The sequence below is a fragment of the Myxine glutinosa genome, chromosome 1 (genome assembly GCF_964187855.1).
Source record: "Myxine glutinosa chromosome 1, kmMyxGlut1.1, whole genome shotgun sequence".
Lineage (NCBI taxonomy): Eukaryota > Metazoa > Chordata > Myxini > Myxiniformes > Myxinidae > Myxine > Myxine glutinosa.
In genome coordinates this window covers 402,190,311-402,217,547 of record NC_136261.1, presented here as the reverse complement: position 1 = coordinate 402,217,547, position 27,237 = coordinate 402,190,311, and the positions used below count along the sequence as shown (strand labels likewise).

At 51.4% G+C, this 27,237-nt stretch overlaps 3 protein-coding genes across 4 annotated transcripts in view; 2 read left to right on the top strand and 1 right to left on the bottom strand.

Annotated features, from left to right (window-relative positions):
- LOC137414983 (uncharacterized) overlaps positions 1–15,321 on the top strand; it is a 59,416-nt gene extending 44,095 nt beyond the window's left edge. For both annotated transcript variants that reach the window (XR_013621898.1, XM_078770395.1), the window contains 2 exons: positions 73–122; positions 13,444–15,321. Coding sequence is in view for 1 of the 2 variants with exons in the window: in XM_078770395.1 (XP_078626521.1) it covers positions 73–122; positions 13,444–13,461 (68 nt within the window). In the remaining variant the exon portion in view is untranslated. The remainder of the gene's footprint in view (positions 1–72; positions 123–13,443) is intronic.
- Positions 1–27,237, bottom strand: part of LOC144888214 (E3 ubiquitin/ISG15 ligase TRIM25-like) — a 263,155-nt gene that overhangs the window by 186,925 nt on the left and 48,993 nt on the right. The window lies entirely within an intron of this gene.
- LOC137414982 (uncharacterized) lies at positions 129–2,443 on the top strand. The gene has a single exon (XM_078770362.1). The coding sequence runs from the start codon at positions 192–194 to the stop codon at positions 2,307–2,309; it is 2,118 nt and encodes a 705-aa protein (XP_078626488.1). The 5' UTR covers positions 129–191; the 3' UTR covers positions 2,310–2,443.

The following is a 27,237-nucleotide window of genomic DNA, read 5'->3' as shown; positions in this document are numbered from 1 at the left end:
AATTTTCGGAAATGTGTTAAATATTTTGCATTTTGATTTTGACCAAAAAAAATGTGTTCTTTGTTTCTGTAGAACAATCGAGAAGTACTATGGGACAAATAAGGTCCAGTCGCAGCTTGACGGTGAGGAAGAAGCCTTTTTTGAAGAAGCAATCACCAGATCAAGGCTCACTTCATTTAAAATACAAATGCATGCCTAGGCCTCGCAACACCAAGATTAAGATTAAATTATACAAACACAAAAAGGTTGTAGAAAGGCGAATACGTTATAAGTGTAATGTGTGCAGAATGGAATTTGCTTCAATGAGTAACATCAAAATACACATGAGGATCCACACTGGAAAACGCCCCCACAAGTGCTCAGTCTGTGATAAAGGTTTCTTGACAAAAAACAATTTGAATTCACACATGAAGATCCATACAGGAGCGCGACCTCATAAATGCTCGATATGTGATAAAGGTTTCTCTCATCAAGGCAGTTTGAAATTACATATGAGGATCCATACAGGAGAGCGTCCTTACAAATGCTCGATATGTGATAACGGTTTCTCTCATAACATCAATTTGAAAAGGCATATGAGGATCCATACAGGAGAGCGACCTTACAAATGCTCCATATGTGATAAAGGTTTCTCTCATAGCGGCGATTTTAATAAACATATGAAGATCCATACAGGAGAGCGACCTTACAAATGCATGATATGTGATAATGCATTCTCTCGAAAAGACCATTTGAAATTACATATGCGGGTCCATACAGGAGAGCGACCTTACAAATGCTCGATCTGTGATAAAAGTTTTCCTCAAAAAGACAATTTGAAATTACATATGAGGATCCATACAGGAGAGCGACCTTACAAATGCTCGATCTGTGATAAAAGTTTTCCTCGAAAAGACAATTTGAAATTACATATGAGGATCCATACAGGAGAGCGACCTCACAAATGCTTGATATGTGATAAAGATTTCTCTCGAAACAACCATTTGAAATCACATATGAGGATCCATACAGGAGAGCGTCCTCACAAATGCTCGATATGTGATAAAGGTTTCTCTCAAACAAGCAATTTGAAATCACATATGCGGATCCATACAGGAGAGCAACCTTACAACTGCTCGATATGTGATAAAGGTTTCTCTCATAGCGGCGATTTTAATAAACATATGAAGATCCATACAGGAGAGCGACCTTACAAATGCATGATATGTGATAATGCATTCTCTCGAAAAGACCATTTGAAATCGCATATGAGGATCCATACAGGAGAACAACCTTACAACTGCTCGACATGTGATAAAGGTTTCTCTCAAAGAGGCAATTTGAATCTTCATGTGAGGATCCACACAGGAGAGCGACCTCACAAATGCTCGATATGTGATGAAGGTTTCTCTCATAACATCAATTTGAAAAGGCATATGAGGATCCATACAGGAGAGCGACCTTACAAATGCTCGATATGTGATAAAGGTTTCGCTCGAAAATGCAGTTTGAAATTACATATGAGGATTCATACAGGAGAGCGACCTTACAAATGCTCGATATGTGATGAAGGTTTCTCTATTTGTGGCAATTTGAAATTACATATGAGGATCCATACAGGAGAGCGACCCCACAAATGCTCGATATGTGATAAGAGTTTCTCTCAAAAATTCACTTTGAAATTACATATGAGGATCCATACAAAGGAACGTCCTTACAACTGCTCGATATGTGATGCAGGTTTCTCTCAAAGCAGCAATTTGAAATTACATATGAGAATCCATTCAGGAGAACGACCTTACAAATGCTCGATATGTGATAAAGGTTTCTCTGAAAAAGGCAGTTTGAAATTGCATATGAGGATCCATACAGGAGAGCAACCTTACAAATGCTCGATATGTGATAGAGGTTTCTCTCAAAAAGGCAATTTGAAATTACATGTGAGGATCCACACAGGAGAGCGTCCTCACAAATGCTCGATATGTAATACAGGTTTCTCTTGCAGTGGTAATTTGAAATCACATATGAAGATCCATGCAGGAGAGCATCCTTACAAATGCTCCATATGTGATAAGAGTTTCTCTCAAAAATTCAGTTTGAAATTACATACGAGGATCCATACAGGAGAGCTTCCTCACAAATGCTCGATATGTAATACAGGTTTCTCTTGCAGCAGTAATTTGAAATCACATATGAGGATCCATACAGGAGAGCGACCTTACAAATGCTCAATATGTGATAAAGGTTTCTCTCGAAAACGCAGTTTGAAAATGCATATGAAGATCCATACAGGAGACCTGAAATCTGAAATACCAGGACATGAAAAGTGAGGTGAAGAGTATTTCAAAATTTCAGAAACCTGAAATTGTACCAGTGATCGTGAGTAGGGAATAAATGTTGTTCCTGGACCACACCTCAATTCTCCATTCACTTACATGTTAATTTTCCTCCCGCCCTCATTTCCCCTAAACACCTCTATTTCTCCCACCCTGGTCTTTACGAACCTTTTGGCCTTTTGACATACTAGCTATAGTACCTATCCTCAATGTTGTTCATTAGACCACTCAAACAATGATCCTCCAAATATTTGTTTATGTGTGGGAAATAGTTTAATTCGCTTACCACTTCCATCACCATCGAATATATTAACAAAAAAGATGTTTGAGTTTGGTTCTTTGTCAAGATATTTTAACTGAGCTAAGATATAATGATAAACCTCCCTCAATGTTCTTGTTTGAGCACCTCCAGTGCCACATACCATTTTAAAATGAAAGTATAGTGGAACCTTGACTTACGAGTGCCCCAACTTACGAGTTTTTCGAGCTACGAGCCGTCGCTCGGGCGGTTTATTGCTTTGAGATGCGAGCCGAGTTACGAGCTTTCGCCACCCGGTCACGTGGTTATCTTGCGGTGCACGTACAGTACGTACCTCTGTCGTATAGCGCTGCATTTTTTTTTCGCATTTTGGTTATTTCGAGTTCACGCCGCCAGGTGGGTTCTGGTCACGTGGTTATCTTGCCGTGCACATACAGTACGTATCTCTGTCGTATAGCGCTGCATATTTATTTTCGCATTTTGGTTATTTCGAGTTCACGCCGCCAGGTGGGTTCTGGTCACGTGGTTATCTTGCCGTGCACGTACAGTACGTATCTCTGTCGTATAGCGCTGCATTTTTTTTTTCGCATTTTGGTTATTTCGAGTTCACGCCGCCAGGTGGGTTCTGGTCACGTGGTTATCTTGCCGTGCAAGTACAGTACGTATCTCTGTCGTATAGCGCTGCATTTTTTTTTTCGCATTTTGGTTATTTCGAGTTCACGCCGCCAGGTGGGTTCTGGTCACGTGGTTATCTTGCCGTGCAAGTACAGTACGTATCTCTGTCGTATAGCGCTGCATTTTTTTTTCCGCATTTTGGTTATTTCGAGTTCACGCCGCCAGGTGGGTTCTGGTCACGTGGTTATCTTGCCGTGCACGTACAGTACGTATCTCTGTCGTATAGCACTGCATTTTTTTTTTCGCATTTTGGTTATTTCGAGTTCACGCCGCCAGGTGGGTTCTGGTCACGTGGTTATCTTGCCGTGCACGTACAGTACGTATCTCTGTCGTATAGCGCTGCATTTTTTTTTTCGCATTTTCGTTATTTCGAGTTCACGCCGCCAGGTGGGTTCTGGTCACGTGGTTATCTTGCCGTGCACGTACAGTACGTATCTCTGTCGTATAGCGCTGCATTTTTTTTTTCGCATTTTGGTTATTTCGAGTTCACGCCGCCAGGTGGGTTCTGGTCACGTGGTTATCTTGCCGTGCAAGTACAGTACGTATCTCTGTCGTACAGCGCTGCATTTTTTTTTTCGCATTTTGGTTATTTCGGAAAATTTCTTAGTTTTAACCATGGGGCCTAAGAAAGTGAGTGGCAAGTGCAGTGCTGAGAAGAAGAAGCGGATGATGTGCTTGGATATAAAACACCCAATCGTCGAAAAACATGAGCGAGGTGTCGAGGAGGACGTATATAACAGCAGAGGAGAAGAGCATGCCAGGCCACAACTTGTTCAGAATGCCGGCGATAGCTCGCCTTCTCTTTGTGGAAAACACGGTGAGATCCTTAACATCCAACAACTAATGGGATGCAAACGGGGCGCCCAGTTTAGCGGTACACACATTGATGAATCACCCTGCCTGTGAAACACCGACATGACAGGTTATAGCTGGGTCGGGATTCAAACCCAGGCTGGACAGTTTAGACTTTAGAGTCAAGTGTGCGTACCTCCAGTCCAGGCCATCCTGCCAACTTGTATGCTGCATACAGGTGAAATATAAAGCGCGAGATATTTTTATATATACTGTATATTTTAAAAAAAATTGGTGTGGTTTTTGGCGGGCTGGAACGGATTAATAGCATTTCAATGCATTTCAATGGGGAAATTTGATTTGAGATACGAGCAATTTGAGTTACGAGCTCGGTCACGGAACGAATTAAACTCGTAAGTCAAGGTTCCACTGTATATATTTTCCTGCCAACCATAAAAGTTTTCTGACCACTCAAAAATATTTCCATCTTTTTTACCCAACTCACCGGTATTTAAATTAATTCTCTTATTTGTTTTGTGAACGCTTTCACCAGTTGCCTTTTCAATTATACCTATTTGATATTTTTCACATTCGTTATGTTTACCATTTATATACCAAGGTTGATTACACCTCCACTCTTTAGTCTGGTTGATACTCGGTTCTATCATTTATATATTCATAAAAAAGGCAGTGGTAGCCCCTTAAAATCCCTAACCCCATTATCTTATGACTTATATATATCTTATCACTTATATCATCACTTATATATATATATCTTATCACTTATATCTTATCACTTATATATCTCTTTTCACTTATATCTTATCATTTATATATATTGTAACGAATGTGAAAATTATGGTTTTGGTGTGTTTTAACTGACCCTCGTAGAGTAAATAAGATCGAAAGACGTCCCCCTAGTTAATTCCATGAACCTACAGACAGGCCACGATATATCTTTTTTAATAGTTTATTTCCTTATTCTATGTAGGCTAAATATGTGTTTCCCACTAGATTGACTCTGCATTGTATCAAACGAAATAAGCGTAGGCCCCTTGCAATTTCCCCAATCATCTCCGCTCTCCAAAGTTCCTTTCAAAAGCGGTGCTAGTGGTGTTCAATCCCGCAAGCCGCCATTGCCCATGTGCTAATCTCGGAGAAGAGGAGGGTAGGAGCCGCCAACTCATGGGCGTGGCACGTCGACATGATCAAAGGGGGAATCGGACAGCCCTAACAGCCAACCAGCACCGCGGTGAGCGACCCGGTAGGCGTGCCCTCGCAGCCGGCGGTTTGATTCCGACCCGAGTAATAAAAGCGACTGGAAGGGACTGCTTCGGCAGATGAGAGAAGATTGAGAGGAGAGATGAGCTGTGAGATGAGCTGTGAGCTGTGAGATGAGAGATGAGAGACGCTCCAAACCAAAAAGGAGATGTACTTGGAGATGAAACAAGCTTTGGAGAGATGCGCTGAGAGGAGGGAGACGGCTCCACCAGAAGGAGAGGAGCAGGTGTGACCGAGCCAGCGCGTGACGTCCACAGCATCAGCAGCGTCGACGCGACCGAGGGTTTTCCCGCCAAAAACGCGAAGAATTGGGAGCTGCTACCTCCAGCCCTGCCGGTTGCAGGGACCTGGCCCTGCCGGTTGCAGGGACCTGACCCTGCCTCCCTCTCCAGCAACCCACCTCCGCCATTCCTGCCTGCAATTTCCCCCGTGTAAGTGTGAACGTCGTCTGTCCTAATCGTTGTCCTGGGGTTAAGTAAATTGAATAGTATAAGCTAACAATTCACTGTGTGACTGCTTCTTCCATCCATTGCTTGTAAATAACTTTGATAGCTCCTTCTTTTTGCTTGTGTGTATAATAAATCCTGTTATTCCTCCGTACTCTGTCTTCTTCTCTCTTCCTTCTCTTTCGGTCGCTTTAGAGGTTTCCAAATTGAATATCTGTGGTGCGATCTGGTCAACGTTGGGGGAGTCGGGCCAATCGGGGATCCTGTAACGGTCACGGTTGACCATCCGCTCGGCCCAAAGTAACATCTTGTCCGCGACCCGTAACAATTGGTGTCAGGAGTGGGATACGAGGCCCGAACCAAATTTTTAAAACGTGTAGAAAAAAATTTGGTCAAAATTACGAGCTGCCGAAATTTTGTTGTTTTATAAAACCCGAATTTTGAGATCGCGCCATGGACAATCAAGGCGATCGGATGTCGGTGGGGGAGATAGACGGGTTAGGGGTAACCCAGGACCTTGGGGAAATGTATGTGGAGGAAAGGGAGGAGGAGAGCAATGGCAATGTGGTTGAGGGAGTATCAGACGCACAAAATGGCGCTCTCGCGCACGAGGTTTCGGGCGCACAAGATGGCGTCCTCGCGCACATGGTTGTTGCGGCACCAAATTTAGCCGCGCCCGTGGTCGCGGTAGCCGAACCCGAGATGCCAATGAATTTGAACCCTTTTATGATACAAATGAAGGCCCTTATGGACAAGAATAGTAAAGAAATGGAAAGCAGAATGATGGGGGCCCTTATGGGACAATTGGGAGACCAAATTGGAGGTTTGAAACACAGTATGGGGGTAATGGGGGGCAAAATGGGGGGAGAAATGGGGGAATGGCTAGAAGCTAAATTTGAGAGGCTAGGAAGCAAAATGGAGCGAATCGGCAAAATTGCGAACAGAATGGGTGACCGCATGCAAGGACGTAGGGAGACCATGGATCGCATGGTGGGCGAGAGGGTCCCAGGGGTGCACGAGGAGGTAACGCGGGTCGAGAAGCGCTGGTTGAGCGAAGCGGAGAAAAGCACGGGTACAATGACGGGGGTAGAAATCGTGACACGGGGTTTGGAAAAGCCGGCGACCGATGAGGTAGAGGGAATTTTATTAAAGCCAACGGTCGTCGAGGTGAATAAAGAAAAAGCAGGGCTGGGAATTAAAATTGAAGAGATGACGGAGGTAGCCCGGGAATTGCAGGGAGAAATGGAATATGTACAAGGTCCCTGCTCAAATCATGATGATGTACTCGCTAATCCAAATGGAAGTTTGCAGGTTTTGGTGCAGGGAGGAAGAAGAACCCCGAAGGTGAGACGTGCTGTTGTGTATTGTGCGGGGAGATTTTGTAAGAGGATGTTTGGCAACAAAAGAATTTTCACGCGCTTGGGATCGAGGAGGCATCCGGGCATTGGTGTAGGGTCCCGTGTGAGTGGAAATGGCATGCGTGGGAGGAAAAAGTGTGCGTCGGCGAGTGGGTGTGTTATAAAGTGTGGGAGTGAAACCGAGTGCGAGCGAGAATGCACGTCGGGGTGTACGTGCGAGAGTGAGAGTGACACGAGGAGTGAGTTGGTGGTGGAGCGGGTGCGAGAATGCACGCTTGGAATGGTTGAGGGTGTGCGAGGAAGCACACCTGAGTTGGTCATGGCGCGAGTGTGGGAGAGCCCATCTGAGCGCATTAGTGGGTGGATGCCAGAGTGCACGCCCATGGTGAGTGTAACGGAGGAGAGGTGTGGACCGAGGTGTGCGCAAGAGGTGTGGTGTGTAACAGGGAGAGCGTTGGTGGAATGTACGGACGGCGTTGGAACGCCGGGTTTTGTGAGGGTGAAAGGGGTAGCGTATGCGTGTGAGCATGCAGGTGAAGCATCGACGGTAACTGGGTTAGCGGTTAGGGCGACGGATAGCCGATGCGAGCACTCGGGGCGCGGTGTGCTTTGTTGGGTGCGAGGCCCGGCGCGGATCGATGCTGCGTCGCTTCTCTTCGAAGCGTCGTTGCCGATTCGGGCTTGGCCCCGCCCCGCACGGTCGAGTCCGGGCCTTGTCGGGCCAGGCGACCGGTCCGGTTCAAGGGCGAGTGGGAGGGAGCGGAACGGTGCCCCTCGTGGGGACGGGGTTCCGACCGAGGGAGATTGAGCCATCGGGCCCGGGACCGCAAGGTGCCACGCCGAGATGGTGCGTGGAACCTCGGCCCAACCAAACCACCTCCCTTGAACCGAAAGCCGGACGGATTCAACCTGCAGGCGACCAAACCACCCGAATTCATTGCTCGGCTTTGCGAAGCCGAGTTTAATGATGTCATGACGCACCGAGGCTAGGATATAGCGGACTGTGATGATGGTGATCGTGATAGTGATAGTGTTTTGATCCGAAATTTAGAAAAGTGAATAGAATTGGCAGTAATTGGCAAAATTTTTGATTGGCTGAAATTTGGTGAGCAAAATTGATAGTGGGACCTCCCCGATGTGGTGGGATGGGCAATCCACCATCCCTCACAGAAGGGGGGCAAAGGAGCACTAGTTTATGGGGTTGATGGCAGTGAAAACTAGCCCGGGTGGGTTAGGATATTGTGTGTAGGGCCCTAGAAGATGACATTAGGTAACGTTAAGATTAGTTAGTGACAATGACACCTGTAGTGGGGACGCAGGTGGAGTAGAGTGGATGATAATGACGTGGGAGCGCAATAGTTTAAAGGGGCGACTGGGAAGCGCAAGTTTCAGAGGGGAGTAGTTAGATGAGATGATGCCGTGTGTTTGAGGATTGAACAGGTGTGATTGCACAGGTGTGCAACTGAACAGGTGTGTGGAGCAGTGTATGAGTGAGTGAAGGTGATTGTGTATTGTGCTGACCAAATGGTCCAGGAAGAGGAGGAGGGTGCAGGTGGCACCAGGTGTGATTGCACAGGTGTGCAACGACAGGTGAATGGAGAACAGGTGTATGGAATAAATGGTATGGAGTATTGGAATGGATGGTCGTGGAGTGAGTTGGATGGGAACTGTGGAGTGGAGTGGATGGTGCGGAGGTGTGAATGGGGGAAGAGTGGACCCCCATCACGAATACCCGGGGCGGGTAGTGTAAGTGTTAGGTAGAGGGTATAGGTAAATTGTGGTTGGATATTGGCATCTGTGGTGCGGGTGAGAGAATGGTATTTGGATGGGTGCATTAGTGTTGTGGAAATGGCTGGGCGTGTAGCCTGTTAGTGTGTGTAGTTGGTTTGGGCACTCCACCACTGTGAGGATGTCGGCCAGGTGAGGCCGCAGGTGGGCTCTGGGAGCCGGTAGTTGTGGATGGGGCCCGAGGATCCGGAGGACGGACCCAGGTAGCCCAGTGCCAGAGGGCACCATGGGGTGACAGAGCCAGGAGGGGCCTTCCCCAGTTAGATAGGTTAGGTTGAGGAGCAGGTAAGCTCGGGAGGCAACTGCAGTGGTGGAGGTGTGCAGGTGGGTAGACCTGCTGGGAGAGCTACACGTCACAGCCCAGAAATTGTGCAAGGGCACCGGGAGATGAATCGGGGGAGTGAGACCCCAAATTGAGAAGCACCACAGTTTGGTCAATGGGAATTGGTTTTTAGAACCCATAGTGTAAGTTGGCCAATGGATTGGCAGGGAAAGACCCTGGGTAGTGTAAAGGGTGTTAAAGTCATTTAGAGGATAGTTAGGATTGAAGTCTCCTCGCACCATCTACATGCACTCACCTTAAGTAAAGATGACGTACCTCCACACCATGCCATGTTTAATTATTTTTATGTGCAAATGTTTTGAATTGTGAGACGCATCATGACGTGGGTGTGACACTGTGACATTGTGCTTGATGTTCCATCTCTTCCTCCTTATGAGGATTGATGATGAATTGCGTGATGGCAAATTTTGAAGTAGAGGGATTGGATTCGAATTTGGTGTAGAAGGGAAAGATGGGGAAGACGAGACGTCGTGACGAATTTGTAAAGGTGTAAATTGTTGTAAATATGGGGTAAGGGCAAGGGTAGTGTAGGTGACAGGGGGTGTGACGTACGGTAGGGACGAGTTTTTCTCACTTCGCTCTCCGTACGCACTTCACCCTGCATTGCCTTTATTGACGTGTACCCTTGTGACCTTACCCCTCGCTCATTTGTCTTCCCCCCTTTTGTCTCCCACTTGAGGACCTGTGCGCCATTGGGCGCCGAGGGGAGCGTGCGTGAGGTGGCCATTGTGCGCACGAGATTCTCAGAACCAGCATGCATTGCGTTGATGTACCACTTCATGGACCGCTGTTCTGCGGCCAAGTACCACTTGATGGACCCCAGGTTCTGGGGCAGGGCACCTCTGTTGGAGACCGGCCATAGTGGCCAGGGAATCTTGCTTGCGGACCTCGGTAAGGTGGCACCTATGCCAAACAGGTGGACCACCCTTAGTTGGCCCCTGAGGCCCTAAATAAAAAATGAACACAAGTTGTGCTTTTTATTATTTCCAAGTAGGCCGCATGAAGCCAGAAGACATCGGGAAGAACATCGGCCCAGCAGAAAAAGAGAAGACCACCACCAGTTGTTTTGTTGTGTTTATTATGAACAGTGGTGACTGTGCACCAAGTGGTGCTTTTGGTGCTTTTTGGTGCTTTGTGGTGCTTTTGGGTGCTTTGGTGGTATTGGTACTGGTGCATCGATGCAATGCGTGCTGTCTCCTCCCTCCCAACAGGAATTTCTTTTTCTTGTTCCCTAAAAAGAAAAAAAAACACAGGTCCTGAGTTGCGTTGTAAATAAGAAATAACATCACTGTAAATAATGCTCCCCACCGTAAATGTATAGTTTGAGAACAATTCCGTAATTCGGTTATCCTGTGGGCGCAAATCTGTTAGACAGGGTGCAATGCAGCAGGGGGACATATTTATTTGTGTTTTAAGATTGTCACACTCAGGGTCAGGTTAATTGTAGAGGGAATTACACCTACGTGTCACTAAGTTAAAGTTTTGTAGGCCTGAGGACGGACCTGAAGAAAGGAGGGTGCAGTGTAACGAATGTGAAAAGTATGGTTTTGTTGTGTTTTAACTGACCCTCGTAGAGTAAATAAGATCGAAAGACGTCCCCCTAGTTAATTCCATGAACCTACAGACAGGCCACGATATATCTTTTTAAATAGTTTATTTCCTTATTCTATGTAGGCTAAATATGTGTTTCCCACTAGATTGACTCTGCATTGTATCAAACGAAATAAGCGTAGGCCCCTTTCAATTTCCCCAATCATCTCCGCTCTCCAAAGTTCCTTTCAAAAGTGGTGCGAGTGGTGTTCAATCCCGCAAGCCGCCATTGCCCATGTGCTAATCTCGGAGAAGAGGGGGGTAGGAGCCGCCAACTCACGGGCATGGCACGTCGTCATGATCAAAGGGGGAATCGGACCGCCCTAACAGCCAACCAGCACCGCGGTGAGCGACCCGGTAGGCGTGCCCTCGCAGCCGGCGGCTTGATTCCGACCCGAGTAATAAAAGCTACTGGAAGGGACTGCTTCGGCAGATGAGAGAAGAGATGAGAGAAGAGATGAGAGGAGAGATGAGCTGTGAGATGAGCTGTGAGATGAGAGATGAGAGACGCTCCAAACCAAAAAGGAGAGGTACTTGGAGATGAAACAAGCTTTGGAGAGATGCGCTGAGAGGAGGGAGACGGCTCCACCAGAAGGAGAGGAGCAGGTGTGACCGAGCCAGCGCGTGACGTCCACAGCATCAGCAGCGTCGACGCGACCGAGGGTTTTCCCGCCAAAAACGCGAAGAATTGGGAGCTGCTACCTCCAGCCCTGCTGGTTGCAGGGACCTGACCCTGCCTCCCTCTCCAGCAACCCACCTCCGCCATTCCTGCCTGCAATTTCCCCCGTGTAAGTGTGAACGTCGTCTGTCCTAATCGTTGTCCTGGGGTTAAGTAAATTGAATAGTATAAGCTAACGATTCACTGTGTGACTGCTTCTTCCATCCATTGCTTGTAAATAACTTTGATAGCTCCTTCTTTTTGCTTGTGTGTATAATAAATCCTGTTATTCCTCCGTACTCTGTCTTCTTCTCTCTTCCTTCTCTTTCGGTCGCTTTAGAGGTTTCCAAATTGAATATCTGTGGTGCGATCTGGTCAACGTTGGGGGAGTCGGGCCAATCGGGGATCCTGTAACGGTCGCGGTTGACCATCCGCTCGGCCCAAAGTAACATCTTGTCCGCGACCCGTAACAATATATATATATCTTATCACTTATATCTTATCACTTATATATCTTATCACTTATATACTTATATAACCATAAGGGAGACTATCAATTCCATTTTCTAAAATAAACCTCATCATTAAAAGCCCCCAATGCTTTCTTATTCACCTCTTCTGAATATAATTGATGATTATAACTTCTTATTAGTTTATTTTATTGTTAGTTTATTTTATTAGTTTATTAGTTTATTCAAAGTTTATTGTTTCTTTAATAACACCCTTCTTAACCCCCTTTAGTTTCTTATCCTCCTTTTCCTCACCTTTTAAAATATACTTGTAAGCATATGCCTTCGAACGAAGTCCTACAAACTCAGTCATTACACATCCACCCATTTCATCTTTGAACTTTCCAATCACCTTTTCATTCTCTGAGGAAAACAATTCACTTCCTTGCGCATAATTACTAGTATCATATACATCAAGGTCGCTTTTCATATCAGAATAAACGTCATCAGTTTTTATTTTCAAGATGAAGCTATCGGTGTCCATGTACAAAAGCTTTACATCATCATCATACTTCTTTTTGAGATTTAAATAGAAATAATCATACATAAACGATTTTGACAAGTCAAGTATTGATGTTCCAATGTAGATTGGTTTATCCATTACAACACTCTCTTTCATCAAATGTATAGCGCAAAAGTTTTCTGTAAAAATCTCAGCCTTTGTGAAGCTAGGACGGTTAATCAGTTTTGATGCTTGTTTCCAACTTGTGGTCAAACGAATGTTTTGACGTTTTCTCACATTCTCCATCGTTTTACCAAAGACGGCATTATTCATAAGCTTGTAAAAATCATTCTTTGTTTCCGTCCTCCTTTGTGTGTTGAAATCAATGTACTTTTTTAGCCAATGGCTCTGATTGAACTTTAGAATTTTATGTATCTTCTCAACACGAAGACCAACGGAAAGATACTGTCTCAAGTTCCTCTGGTGAAGAACATAATTTTTCTTATCATAAAGTGTAGTAAGTTTCTCTGTTGATTTAGAGTTAAATGACTTTTGATAATCACTCAACCACTCTTGCTCAGGTGTTCCCTTCTCACATGCGTATGGAAGGTCTTTATGTAATTTATGAACTTCCTCTGGATATTTCAAATCAACTTCAAAATATTAACCAACTTTTTCTTCATCTAATTCAGCTTGTGTAGATATACATAGATTCTCAAAGACTTTGTTGAAATTCTTTTCTTTTACCCATTGTAATCCACCATATGGAAGAGCCTGAGACATTGCCCAACCATACAAGTTATTCGCGTCATAATACATCAAGTAGGAGCTCTCTACAGATTAATCATAATTTGGAGTGTACTTGTTATTAGCTTTAGCATATTGGCTAGAACATACTTGTGATATTCCTCCTCTCTTTGCCTTTTCAATCATCAACAACATGTCAACGTCAGTTATCAAATCCAACCCTTGTTTTGTCATCTTTAGCATGGCCCTCCAAGCTAGTCCTGGAGCGGTGTAGTAGTGTGCTGGGTCAAGTCCATATTCAGCATGAGAAATTTTTCTAAATGCTTCAAATACATCAGCAAGAAGAAGAACATCAGTCATTAGGTACAAATCGTGATATTCACCCATGTTCTTTATGTTGTGTTGTTTCCATACATTTTTAGCATGTTTGTAGTCATCATCTGATACGTGTTTGTTATTCAGTTTGTTAAAGAAAGACTTTTTAGTTGGAAGTTTTGTTTCATCAAATCTAGCAAATGAATCCATATAATCATACGGATAAATTCCTTTTTGTGTAAGTAGACTAACATCTTCAAAATAATCAGAAAGACATGGAAAATTATCCATTTTTTAAACCAGTTCAGCAAGAGGAGAACCCATGAATTTGTAAGTGTCTAGAAATCTAATCTGTGTAAATGGATTTGTGAAAATTGTTTTTGTGAATGAAATGTATTTCTGATCTGTGTTTGGAATTGCTGAGATACTTCCAGAAGTCTTTGAGAGTTCCTTGATAAATAGATGAGTGTCATAATTAGCATTGTTATGAAGAAAGACAGGAATGAAAGAGGGGAGTTTATAATTAATATTACAACTTTGATGAGCCGGACCTCTATATTTACCAGTGAGATGACAATGATCTCTAACCTTTCGACCTTCACCAATTTTCTCCTCACAAATATGACAGGCATTGTTTTTTCTAAATTCCCTTTTCTCTTCACTCGTCAAGGACATTGGTTTATTGGTTTCTCTCATTATCTTGGTTAATCGAACACAGTCTTTTTCTAGTCGTTTCACAAACTCCTCTGGGGTATTTCAGCCTCGATACACCTCTAATTTGTTATATTCATCACCAACGGACGATTTGATATAATAACAAAAACCACAAGGAGTATGTTTTTGATATTTATTTGTGTATGATTCTTTTGGATCTGAAGAAGCAGTATCAATTTTTTCTAGAATACTTTCAAAATCAGCATATATAACAAATGGATGTTTTATTGTTTTCTTTTCATCTTTGAATGAGATATTTGAGCCTTCTTTAGGCATATTGATTACCGTTGATTTATGATCACCACAATAATTTGAATGTTTATCTAATCTTTTTTGTGTATGGAAGAAGTTACGACAACGCATACAAATATATATTTTATTTGTTCTTTTACATACTTGTGGTTTTATTAATTTTGTAATATCTTTGATGTATGTATAATGTGAATTTTCCTCTGAATTAAAATATAGAAGATTAATATGAGTTTGATTATAATTTTCAGAAAGCTTTAAAATCTGAATGTTGTTTGTTTCCATCAAACCATAAACATTAACTGATAAATGATTCATCTTTTCAAATTTAGGAATATCATTTAATGTCATTGGAAAATTTAGATCTTTTGTATTCAACGTATTCTCATATTTTTTATAATGAGATACTCTTTTAACATGACTATCTTGTGGATGTAGATGTGCTAGAATAGACCAGAGAAAACATTTATTGTCTTTATTTTGGATATTGATAACTGCTTTTCTATTTTTGATAACACTAGGTAAATCAATGTGAGAAGAAGCGTTTAGAGGATTTGATTTAAGAATATGAATGTCAATAAATAGTATCCCATCTATATTGAAGCCACTTCCAGTAATAGTATGCTCAAGTTCTTGTTCTTGCTGGATAAGTTCATCATAAACGGGATTAACCTGATTGTATGTTGTTATAAAGTGTGTGCCTGTTCTCACGTAAGCTGTATCAGTGAAAACATCACCAGTGAATGGATCTTCTTTTGAGATTTTCATTTTAATACCCATATAGAACTTGATTGATTTCAACTCAATAAGAGTCTTTTCAATAAAATCTTTCACAGAGGGTTTGATGATATCCACAGCCTCAACAATTGAGTTGGGGCCAGGAGGATGAAAGTCAAATGTGTGTATTCTGATATGATTTTTGAAAGCACCATCAGTATTCTTAATAGTAAACAATTTTGACAAGTGTTTGTTTGTTTTAAGATGGGCTTTAAACCCCTTCTTGAGGATGGTTGTTTTACAGACCTTACAATATTTTGTTTTAGGTGGAAGAGGGGAAAGTTTGTGAAGAATGTTGTATGTATTGTTGCGGATCTCACCGTCGGCCCTTTTTCCCCTTACCAAGGGGGGATTAGTCCCCTTGTCTGCAACTGACCGACGTGAGTCCTGAATTTCCCAGCTCCCTCCAGAGAGGCAGGTGAGCAACCTCGTTCGAGACTGCGGACAAGATGTTATTTGCCGAGCGGATTAGCAGCCGCGGCTCGAACCATTAACAAGAACTAGACCCGATTCTGAACATTGGCCAAATCGTGCCACAGGTATTCAATGGGGAAATCACTAAAATGAAACGGATGTAAAGGAAAGAAGGCAAGGTAGGAAGAACAGGGATTTATTAATTATTTACACAAACCAAAATCAAGAAGAGAAGAAATAAAAGTAATATACAGGAAAATGGAAGGATCAGAAGGACACAGAGCAATTCCTTAAACAAGCTTAACTTATACCCAGGGACAAGACGCACAAAACAAACACGTACACAAATAGGGAATTGCAGGCAGGAATGGCTCAGGGAGCGAATGGTCCAGGCCGATGGTAAGGATGCGTCAGGGGGGGGGGGGAAGGATCCAAGCAGCGGTAAGCGTTGAAGTTCACGCTCCGGGGTTCGGTGCGAACAGCAGCCGGCAGCTCTGCGTCTTCACAACCCCGGCGACAATATTTTCCCACCTCCCCCCCCCCTTCCCACCCCCCTCTTCCCCCCAAGCCCTCTCCCTCCCACACATCTCCCAATGTCCCTGCTCTCAAATGTTGTGTTTGTGTGCTTCCCCTTCTCTCCCCATCTTGTCTACTGCTCCCTCTTTTTCTATATTGTGTTTGTCTGTTTGATTTGTTTGTGTGATAAATGTTAGCTCTTTCACGAGCCTCGATTCTGTATACAAAAAAAGGCGAGAGCGGGCATGCCCGGGAAAGACGAGACCGGGCGTGCCCAGGAGGTTCGGGCGTGCCCGGGAACAGCGAGTCTGGGCATGCCCAGGAGAGGTGCGTCTGGGCCCGTCCGGACGAGCCCGGCATGGCGATCGCGCCCTGGCCGCGTCCTGGCAGGTGCAAGGCGATTGTGTACATTCAGCGAGAACCGCTACACACACCCCTCCAGAATCGACCTGCACCAGCAGGGTCAATTTAAGGGGGGTCCGGATGACCCGGTCGGAGCGACCCCTGGAGGGTCATGGAGGGGGGGTCCGATCTGGTGGTGGGTGGTCGCGCGGGGGGAACTGTGGATGGGGGGCGGCCTCGCCGCGGAGGAAGGGCCAACCGTGGTGGTCGGTCGACGTCCACGTGCGCCGGTTTGAGGCGGTCCACAGAGATCCGGTCCGACCGGCCGCCGACGTCGACGACGAAGGACTTGTTGCCCCGTCGCAGGACCCGGAAGGGCCCGTCGTACGGCGGCCGGAGTGGCCCCCGGTGCACGTCATGACGTACAAAGACGTACTCCGCTGTGCGAAGCGCCGGGGGGACGTCGGACTGGGGGCCACCGTGGCGGGACGTTGGCACAGGGGCAAATCGTCGGGCGGCCTCCTGGAGATCCGAGCGCTGGTGTGCGGCGGACAAGGGACTGGTAGCGTCGGGCATTAACTCGCCCGGGACGCGGAGCGGCTGGCCGTAGACGAGCTCGGCGGCGGACGCCCGGAGGTCCTCCTTGGGGGCCGTGCAGAGGCCCAAAAGGACCCACGGCAGCCGGTCGGTCCAACCGTCGTCCTGAAGGCCGGCCATGAGTGCGGCCTTCATGGAGCGGTGAAACCGCTCGCACAACCCGTTGGCTTGGGGGTGGTAGGCCGTGGTGCAGTGCAGCGTGACCCCCAACGAGCGGGCGACCGCGCCCCAAAGTTCGGACGTGAACTGTGGGCCGCGGTCGGACGAGATGTCCGCTGGTGCGCCGAAGTGCATGACCCAGGTGGCGATGAACGCCTGCGCCACGTCGGCGGTGGTGGTGGAGGTGAGGGGCACGGCCTCCGGCCACCTGGTGGTCCTGTCCACCATGGTGAGCAGGTGGGTGAACCCCCGCGATGGGGGCAGGGGACCCACCAGGTCCACGTGGACGTGGTAGAAACGCCGTGCAGGCACGGTGAAAGGGGCTAGCGGGGCCTGGGTGTGGCGGTGGACCTTGGCCCGCTGGCAGGCCGTGCAGGCGTTGGCCCAGTCGCGGACGTTCCGTCGAAGGCCGTGCCAGACGAAACGCGCCGACACCAGCTTCTGAGAAGCTTTCCGGCCCGGGTGAGAAAGGCCGTGGATGGAGGCGAAGATGCGACGCTGCCAGGAAACGGGCACGATGGGGCGAGGCTTGTCCTGGGAGACGTCGCAGAGCAGGACGGTGCCCGCGAAGGGGATGTCGGCCAGGCAGAGGGCCGTGTCCGCCGCCCGGAGGGCCTGCACCGAGGTGTCGGTGGTCTGGTCGGCCGCCATGAGCGCGAAGTCCACGCCGAGGTGGACCGCATTCGCCCTGGCCCGAGAAAGACAGTCGGCCACGGCGTTGTCTTTGCCGGCGACGTGCCGGATGTCTGTGAATTCCGACACGGCGGAGAGGTGGCGCTGCCGGCGGGCCGACCACGGCTCCATGACTTTGCCCATTGCGTAGACCAACGGCATGTGGTCGATGAAAGCCGTGAACGGGCGGCCCTCCAGGAGGTGTCGGAAATGGCGAACGGCCAGGAATAGCAGCTCGCGGTCGAACGTGCTGTATTTTAACTCGTTCGGCCGGAGTTGCCGGCTGAAAAAAGCGAGTGACTGCCAAACCCCGTCCACCCATTGTTCATGGACGGCGCCCACCACGTAGTTGGAGGCGTCCGTAGTGAGGGCGATGGGCGCGTTGATCACTGGGTGAGCCAGCAGCGTTGCGTCGGCGAGGGCCCGTTTTGCGCTCGCGAAGCCCGCGTCCATGGCCACGGACCAAACGATGTCATGCTTGGCCGGCTTGCCCCGGAGGGCCTCGTAAAGGGGCCGCATGAGCTGAGCAGCGCGGGGCACGAATCGGTGATAAAAATTCACCATGCCGAGGAACTCTTGTAGGGCCTTGATGGAACGGGGACGCGGGAACGTGGTGATGGCCTCGACCTTGGTCGGCAGCGGCACGGCCCCGGTCTTGGTGATGCGGTGGCCCAAAAAGTCCAACGGTCATCGTGCCGAAGTGGCATTTGGCCGGGTTGACAATTAAGCCATGCTCGCTGAGGCGACCGAACAGTGTTCGGTGGTGGAGGAGGTGCTCGGCACGGGACGTGCTGGCGACGAGGATGTCATCCAGATAGACGAAAAGAAATGGTAGGTCGCGCAGCACGCTGTCCATTAAGCGCTGGAACGCCTGGGCTGCGTTTTTGAGGCTAAACGGCATCCTCAAAAATTCGAACAGGCCAAACGGCGTGATGACGGCCGTCTTCGGGACGTCGGCCGCCCGGACAGGTACCTGGTGGTATCCCCGTATCAGGTCAATTTTGGAAAATATGACCCGTCCCGCCAAACGGGCGGAAAAGTCCTGGATGTGCGGGATCGGGTACCTGTCGGGGGTGGTAGCGTCGTTGAGGCGGCGGTAGTCACCACACGGGCGCCATCCGCCCCCCGGCTTTGGCACGATGTGCAGTGGTGAGGCCCACGTGCTATTGGAGCGCCGCACAATGCCGAGATGCTCCAACGCGTCAAACTCGGCCTTTGCCATGGCGAGCTTGGCCGGGTCGAGGCGGCGGGCCCTGGCATAGACCGGCGGGCCCGTAGTGGGTATGTGGTGCTCGATCCCATGCCGCACTGCGACGGCCGAAAACGTCGGCCGCGTGAGGGCCGGGAATTCCGCGAGCAGGCGAGCGAACTCGTTCGCCGTCGGGAGGGCGCACGCCAGTTCGGCCGGCGCGGTGCTGCTCATCGTGCACGCCAGGCAGCTGAAGGTCTCGGCGTTGACAAGGCGACGTCGTTTGACGTCGACCAGCAGCCCGTGCGCGCAGAAGAAGTCGGCGCCCAGCAAAGCCATGGGGACACAGGCGGTCACAAAGGTCCACTGAAAGCGCTGGCTGCCGAAGCAGAGGGTGACGTTGCGCGGGTCGAAAGTGCGTATGGCCGAGCCATTAGCAGCGACCAAAGAGGGGCCGCAAATGGCGTCCCGCCTGTCCTGCTCGGAGGCGGGTATGACGCTCAGTTGGGCGCCGGTGTCACAAAGGAAACGCCACCCGGACGCTTTGTCCCGAATAAAAAGCAAGTTGCCCGAGTGGCCGGCGCTCATGGCTGGGAATGAACGCCGGCCCGGCTGTTTCCCGACTTGCCGAAAGTGCACGGGGGTCGGCACGTCCGAGCCTTGTGTCCGAACCTGGCGTGGTAATAACACCATGCCTCACCATGGTCAGGTGGAGGCCCCGGCCGTCGTGTCGGAAGCGGTCGGCGCGGCGTGGCGGCCGCCAGTTGCACCGGCAGTTTGGCCTCCAACCGCGCAGGGCACTCGGGTGTCGTGGGCATCGCCTCGGACGGCGGCAGGCTCCAGGTAGCTGTGCCGATGTGTTGGCCCGCCGAGGAGATCTTATCGGCTTCCCTGGCGAGGGCGCGGGGATCGGTGATCGACGTACCAGCCAGGGCGAGGTGTACCGGGTGAGGCAGCTGGCGAAGGAACAGCTCGTGGAACAGAAAATCCGGAGAGTGCTCACCGAGCAACGAGAGCATATAGTCCATGCGCTCGGACGGGCGCGTGTCGCCGAGCTCGGGCAGGTCGAGCAGGCGCCATGCGCGTGCCGCCGGTGAGAGGGCGAAAGCGTCGAGGAGGAGCGTCTTCAGCGTGTCATACTTGTCAGCAGCTGGCGGGTGCTCGAGGAGGCTCAGGGCGCGGGCCGCGGTGGCGGAACCGAGCGCTGCCACGACGTGGTGGAAGCGGGTGTTGTCCGCGGTGATGCCTCGCAGGGCGAACTGGGAGTCCGCCTGGGCAAACCAAACAGCCGTGTGAGCCTCCCATAAGGTAGGCAGTTTAAGAGTCACTGCCGTGTCCATGTCGGTAGGTCACCAGTGAAGGAGCTGCGCTCCAACGCGAGTCGAAAGAATTGACGCGACCAAAGACGGAATTCGTCCGAGTTGCTTTATTGAAACAAAACAGCTCAGGTATTCTGACAAGCCCGTTTATCGGGCAGCAATATATATACCCATTTATGCCGGGGCGTTTGCCCGGGAAAACCGAAACCGGGCATGCCCGGGTGTCAAGGGCGAGTCCTGGAAAGGCGAGTCTGGACATGCCCGGGTGTCCTGGACGCGGCCTGGCAAGTCGAGGCTGGGCGTGCCCGAGCGCTCTGGGCGAGCCCTGGAAAGGCGAGAGCGGGCATGCCCGGACGCTCTGGGCGAGCCCTGGATAGGCGAGTCTGGACATGCCCGGGCGGCCTGGCAAGTGGAGGCTGGGCGTGCCCGGGCGCTCTGGGCGAGCCCTGGAAAGGCGAGACTGGGCGTGCCCGGGAGGTTCGGGCATGCCCGGGAACAGCGAGTCCGGGCATGCCCAGGAGATGTGCATCTGGGCCCGTCCGGACGAGCCCGGCATGGCGATCGCGCCCTGGCCGCATCCTGGCAGGTGCAAGGCGATTGTGTACATTCAGCGGGAACCGCTACAGTTTTACTGTACTCCACATTTACCTTGCATCGCTCATGCTGTCCTTGCATTTTCAGTTTTTGTCTCCGTCTTCTCTGTCTCTCTGCAGGTGTTAGCGGCACGCTTTGGGAAGTCTTCTGCATGGCTCGTTATGCGTCACTTCCGGCATCACTTCCGGGCTGGATGTGAAACATGTCTTGCTTGAACTGATATCGGTTCTGCGTCCTTTTCCACAAGCGTCTGAAACGGTGATCGGGTCCGATCTTCTGAGGAAAAGGGACCGCACCAGGCGTGAAGTGGATGGGGGCGCCAAATTGCACCCTCAGAAAAACGTTTTTATGCTCCATTTGTTTGTATTGTGGTGCGGGAGCACACACGTTGAACAAAGGTAGGCCACAACGCTTTGCTTATTATCGAGCTCTTTATTCATTGCTCACTCATCCGCACTAACGTGCGCGTGGCAGTGAGCCTGCGTATATATCTCCAGGCTACGCCATACCTGGGGTGTGGCTGCCACCAGCTGGTGCACAGAATTATGTCTCTGCGCCAGCGAGCCATCGTGTCTGCCACACGCGCCCCCCCAGAATTCCCATGCACCTGAAGGGTCAGCTTGCGGGGCAACCGGATGACCCGGCCGAAGCGCCCACGGGCGGCTGGCGGCGTCTGGGATGCCGGGATGCCATCGGGGATGCCTCCGGCGGCATCTGGGATGGGTGCAGGACAGGGGGGTGGCGTGACGGCGGGGTTGGGCGGAACCGGGGGTCCGCCCGCCGGGGGGCGGCCCCGACGCGGGGGCAGAGCCGCTGGCGGGGGGTGGTCCAAGTCGAGGTGGGCCGGCTTGAGGCGGTCCACGGAGACGCGGTCCGGAGCACCGGCGATGTCCAGGGTGAAATGCTTCGCCCCGGTCTCCAGCACGCGGAAGGGCCCGTCGTACGGGGGCCGCAGCGGTGTCCGGTGGGCGTCGTGGCAGACGAACACGTACTCCGCCGTGCGAAGCTCCGGGGCGACGTGCATTGGCGGGCAACCGTGGTGCGCCGTCGGCACCGGGGCAAACCTCCAGGTGGTCTCCTGCAGGGCGGAGCGCTGCTGCGCCGCGGACCATTGTGCTGTGGAGTCGGGGAGGAACCCGCCCGGTACCCGCAGCGGTTGTCCGAAGACCAGCTCCGCCGCGGATGCACGCAGGGCGTCCTTGGGCGCCGTCCCGAGGCCAAGCAGGACCCAGGGGTGCCTGTCGACCCAGCCGCTGTCGCGGAGGCTGGCCCGGAGCGCGGCCTTCATGGCGTGATGGAAACGCTCGCACAGGCCGTTGGCCTGTGGGTGGTAGGCCGTGGTGCAATGCAGCTGGACGGTGAGCCCCCGCTCCACCGCCCCCCAGAGCTCCGAGGTGAACTAGGGGCCGCGGTCGGACGAGATGTCCGAGGAGGCGCCGAAACGGGCAACCCAAGTGGCGATGAACGCCTGCGCGACGTCCGTCGCCGTCGTTGCTGCCAAAGGCACGGCCTCCGGCCAACAGGTGGTGCGGTCCACCATGGTGAGGACGTGGGTGAAACCCCACGAGGGGGGCAGAGGTCCTACCAAGTCAACGTGAACGTGGTCGAACCGACGTTCGGGCACCGTAAACGGGGCCAGCGGGGCCCGGTTGTGGCAGTGGACCTCCGCGCACTGGCACACGAGGCACGTCCTGGCCCAATCGCGGACGGCCTTCCGGAGGCCATGCCAGATGAACTTGTCGGCGACCAGCTTTTGGGAGGCCTTCGTGCCCGGGTGGCACAGGCCATGGATGGCGTCAAAAACCCGGCGCTGCCAGCCAGCGGGCACGATGGGGCGAGGCCGGCCGAGGGAGACGTCGCACAAGAGGGCCGCGCCCGCACCATCGAACGGTACCTCGGCGACGCGGAGGCCCATGACGGCGGTCTGAAAAGCCTGGACGGCGGGGTCGGCGGACTGGTCCGCCGCCATCCGGGCATAGTCGATCCCGTGGTGGACCGCGTGGGCGAGGGCCCGGGAAAGGCAATCCGCCACTGGGTTGTCCTTCCCCGCGACGTACCGGATGTCCATCGTGTACTCGGACACGGCCGAGAGGTGACGCTGCTGCGGGCCGACCATGGCTCGGCGACCTTGGCCATCGCGAAAACCAGGGGCTTATGGTCGACGAAGGCCGCGAACGAGCGGCCCTCGAGCAGATGGTGGAAGTGCCGGACCGCCAGGTGGAGCCCGAGCAGCTCGCGGTCGAAGGTACTGTACCGCCGTTCGTGCGGGCGGGGCTGGCGTCTAAAGAACACCAGCGGCTGCAAAGCCCCCTTCACCCATTGCTCGTGCACCGCGCCTGCGAACACCGCGTCCATCGGCTCGGTCCAGGCAACGTCGCCTTTGCCCGGCTTCCCCAGGAAGGCCTCGTGCAGGGGGCGCAGGAGCTGGGCAATGCGGGGCAGGAAACGGTGATAGAAGTTCACCATGCCCAGGAACTCCTGGAGCCCCTTGATGGTGCGGGGGCACGGAAAACCCCTGACCGCCTCCACCTTGGCCGGCAAGGGGATGGCCCCGTGCCTGGTGACGCGGTGCCCCAAAAAGTCGATCTCGGTGACGCCGAACCGGCACTTGGCGGGGTTGACGATCAGGCCATGCCGGTCCAGGCGTTCGAAGAGCGTGCGGAGATGGCGGGGGTGCTCCTCACGGGACGCGCTTGCGATGAGGATGTCGTCCAGGTAGACGTAAACGAAATCCAAGTCACGCAAGACGCTGTTCATCAGCCGCTGGAATGCCTGGGCCGCATTCTTCAACCCGAAGGGCATCCGCAGAAACTCGAAGAGGCCGAATGGTGTAATGACGGCCGTCTTCGGTATGTCCTCCGGCCTGACGGGGACCTGGTGGTATCCGCGGATGAGGTCCACCTTGGAGAAGAGGGACATGTTCGCCAACCGGGCAGAAAAGTATTGGATGTGAGGGACCGGGTAGCGGTCGGGGGTGGTAGCATCGTTGAGGCGGCGGTAGTCGCTGCACGGCCGCCACCCACTGCCGGGCTTGGGCACGATGTGCAGCGGCGATGCCCACGCGCTGTTGGAGCGCCGGATGATGCCCAGTCGCTCCAGCGTGGCGAACTCCCCCTGCGCCACGGCGAGCTTCGCCGGGTCGAGGCGGCGCACCCGGGCGTAGACCGTTGGCCCGACGGTGGGGATGTGATGCTCCACCCCGTGCTTGACGGCCACCGCCGAGAAAGTGGGCCGCGTAAGGGCCGGGAAACTGGCGAGGAGGCGGGTGAACTCGTCCGCTGCCGGAAGCGTGCAGACCAACCTTGCCGGAACCTAACCGCTCAGCCAGCCGCTTGGCGAGCCGCTCGGTGAGCCGCCCAGGGAGCAGCTCAACGAACTGCTCAGTGCGCAAGCGAGCGAGCTGAAGGTTTCGGCCTGGACAAGGCGTCTGTGCCTCACGTCCACCAGCAGCCCATGCGCACAGAGGAAGTCCGCTCCGAGTAGGCCCATGGGGACACTAGCGGTAACGAACGACCACTGAAAGCGCTGCCCCCCGAACCGCAGCGAGAGGCAACGCTTCCCGAATGTGCGGATGGGCATGCCGTTGGCGGCAAGCAAAGCGGGGCCCCGGCCCGCAGCTTGCCGGTCGGACGCGGAAGCAGGGAGGACGCTCACCTGCGCTCCCGTGTCGCACAGGAAGCGACGACCCGAGGAGGTGTCCGTTATTAACAACAGGCTGCCAGTATGGCCGATGCTCATGGCAGGAAGCGAGCGCCGGCCTGGTCGTTTCCCGACCTGCCAAAAGTACAAGGCGGGCGACAGGACCTGGCCTTGTGGCCGAACCTGGCATGGAAATGGCACCAGGTCTGGCCCGGTGGTGGTCGCCGCGCCGGTTGTGATGACGGTGGTGGGCGGGGCGTGGCGGCGGCCATGCACGGATCCGCCAAACCTACGCCGCGCTCGGAAGGAACCGAACGCCATGCGTTCGCGGCGATCCGCCAAACCTACGCCGTATTCGGGAGGATCCGAATGCCATGCCACGCGGCGATCCGCCAAACCTACGCCGTGCTCGGAAGGATCCGAACCACACGTGCCGTGCATGGTGCCGGGACCCACGATGGCCGTGCTATATGCCGGCCGCACGTCGTGGGCTGCGAAGTACTTGTCCGCCTCCCTGGCCAGGGCCCGCGGTTCCGTAATGATCGACCCGGCCAACGCGAGCCGTACCTGTACAGGCAGCGCGCGGAGGAAGAGAGCACGGAACAGGAAATCCGCGCGGCCGTCGCCGAGCAGGGATAGCATGTAATCCATGCGGGCGGACGGGCCTGTGTCGCCAAGGGCGGGAAGGTCCAAAAGACGGTCGGTGCGGTCGGCCTCTGGGAGGCCCAACGTATCGAGGAGCAGCTGCTTGAGTGCCGCGTACTTGCCCTCGTCCCGGGTGCCGGAGGAAGGACACGACGCGCGCGGCCGTGCCGGAGCCAAGGGCAACGACCATGTAGAAGTACCTTGTGTCATCCGCCGTGACGCCCCGGAGCTGGAATTGGGCCTCGGCTTAAAGAAACCAGGTGTCGGCCTGCGCTTCCCAGAACTCCGGTAGCTTGATCGCGTTGATGGCCATTGCGCGTTCGGGGGTTCAACTATGTTTGAACCAGTCGGAGGTCACCAGTGTGGTGCGGGAGCACACACGTTGAACAAAGGTAGGCCACAACGCTTTGGTTATTATCGAGCTCTTTATTCATTGCTCACTCATCCGCACTAACGTGCGTGCGGCAGCGAGCCTGCGTATATATCTCCAGGCCACGCCCTACTTGGGGCGTGGCCGCCACCCGCTGGTGCGCGGAATTATGTCTCTGCGCCAGCGAGCCATCGTGTCCGCCACAGTATTGTATATAAATTATAATACAAGGACCTCGTGAGATCACGAGAAGCAACTTTCAGAACCACGTTTTACAGTTTAAACTCCGTGCTACATGTCAATGTTTCAGGTTGATGTTTACAAACTCCTTTACATCCGGATAAACTTTTTTCCTCATTCCTATTTCTATCACCTCGCACAGTAAATAAATCCGTATTATGGTGCTGCTGCCTTCTGCGTAGATCTCTTATCTTGTATGATGAGGCTTAATGTGCACTCAGTAACATGGAGATCGCCCATTGGCCAAAAGGGATGGAGCGGTGTAACTGTTGGGCGTTTGTTTTGTAATTACGTCCATCAAATCGAGATATCTCAGGTGTTATGTCCCAATCAATGAGGCCAGGATCACGTGTGAAGTGAGTTCTTTAACTTGCTTACCTTCCTCTGCTGCTCTGTCTCATCAGCTCCAGTCTCTAGGCCATAGAAATACCACACCATGCTGCATAGAAATACCACACCTTGCTGCAGAGAAATACCACACCTTGCTGCATAGAAATACCACACCATGCTGCATAGAAATACCACACCTTGCTGCATAGAAATACCACACCTTGCTGCATAGAAGTACCACACCTTGCTGCATAGAAGTACCACACCTTGCTGCATAGAAATACCACACCTTGCTGCATACAAATACCACACCTTGCTGCATAGAAATACCACACCTTGCTGCATAGAAATACCACACCTTGCTGCATAGAAATACCACACCTTGCTGCATAGAAATACCACCTTGCTGCATAGAAATACCACACCTTGCTGCATAGAAATACCACACCATGCTGCATAGAAATACCACACCATGCTGCATAGAAATACCACACCTTGCTGCATAGAAATACCACACCTTGCTGCATAGAAATACCACACCTTGCTGCATAGAAATATCACACCTTGCTGCATAGAAATACCACACGTTGCTGCAGAGAAATACCACACCATGCTGCATAGAAATACCACACCTTGCTGCATAGAAATACCACACCTTGCTGCATAGAAATATCACACCTTGCTGCATAGAAATGCCACACGTTGCTGCAGAGAAATACCACACCATGCTGCATAGAAATACCACACCTTGCTGCATGGAAATACCACACCTTGCTGCATAGAAATACCACACCTTCCTGCATAGAAATACCACACCTTGCTGCATAGAAATACCACACCTTGCTGCATAGAAATACCACACCTTGCTGCATAGTAATACCACACCTTGCTGCATAGAAATACCACACCTTGCTGCATAGAAATACCACACCATGCTGCATAGAAATACCACA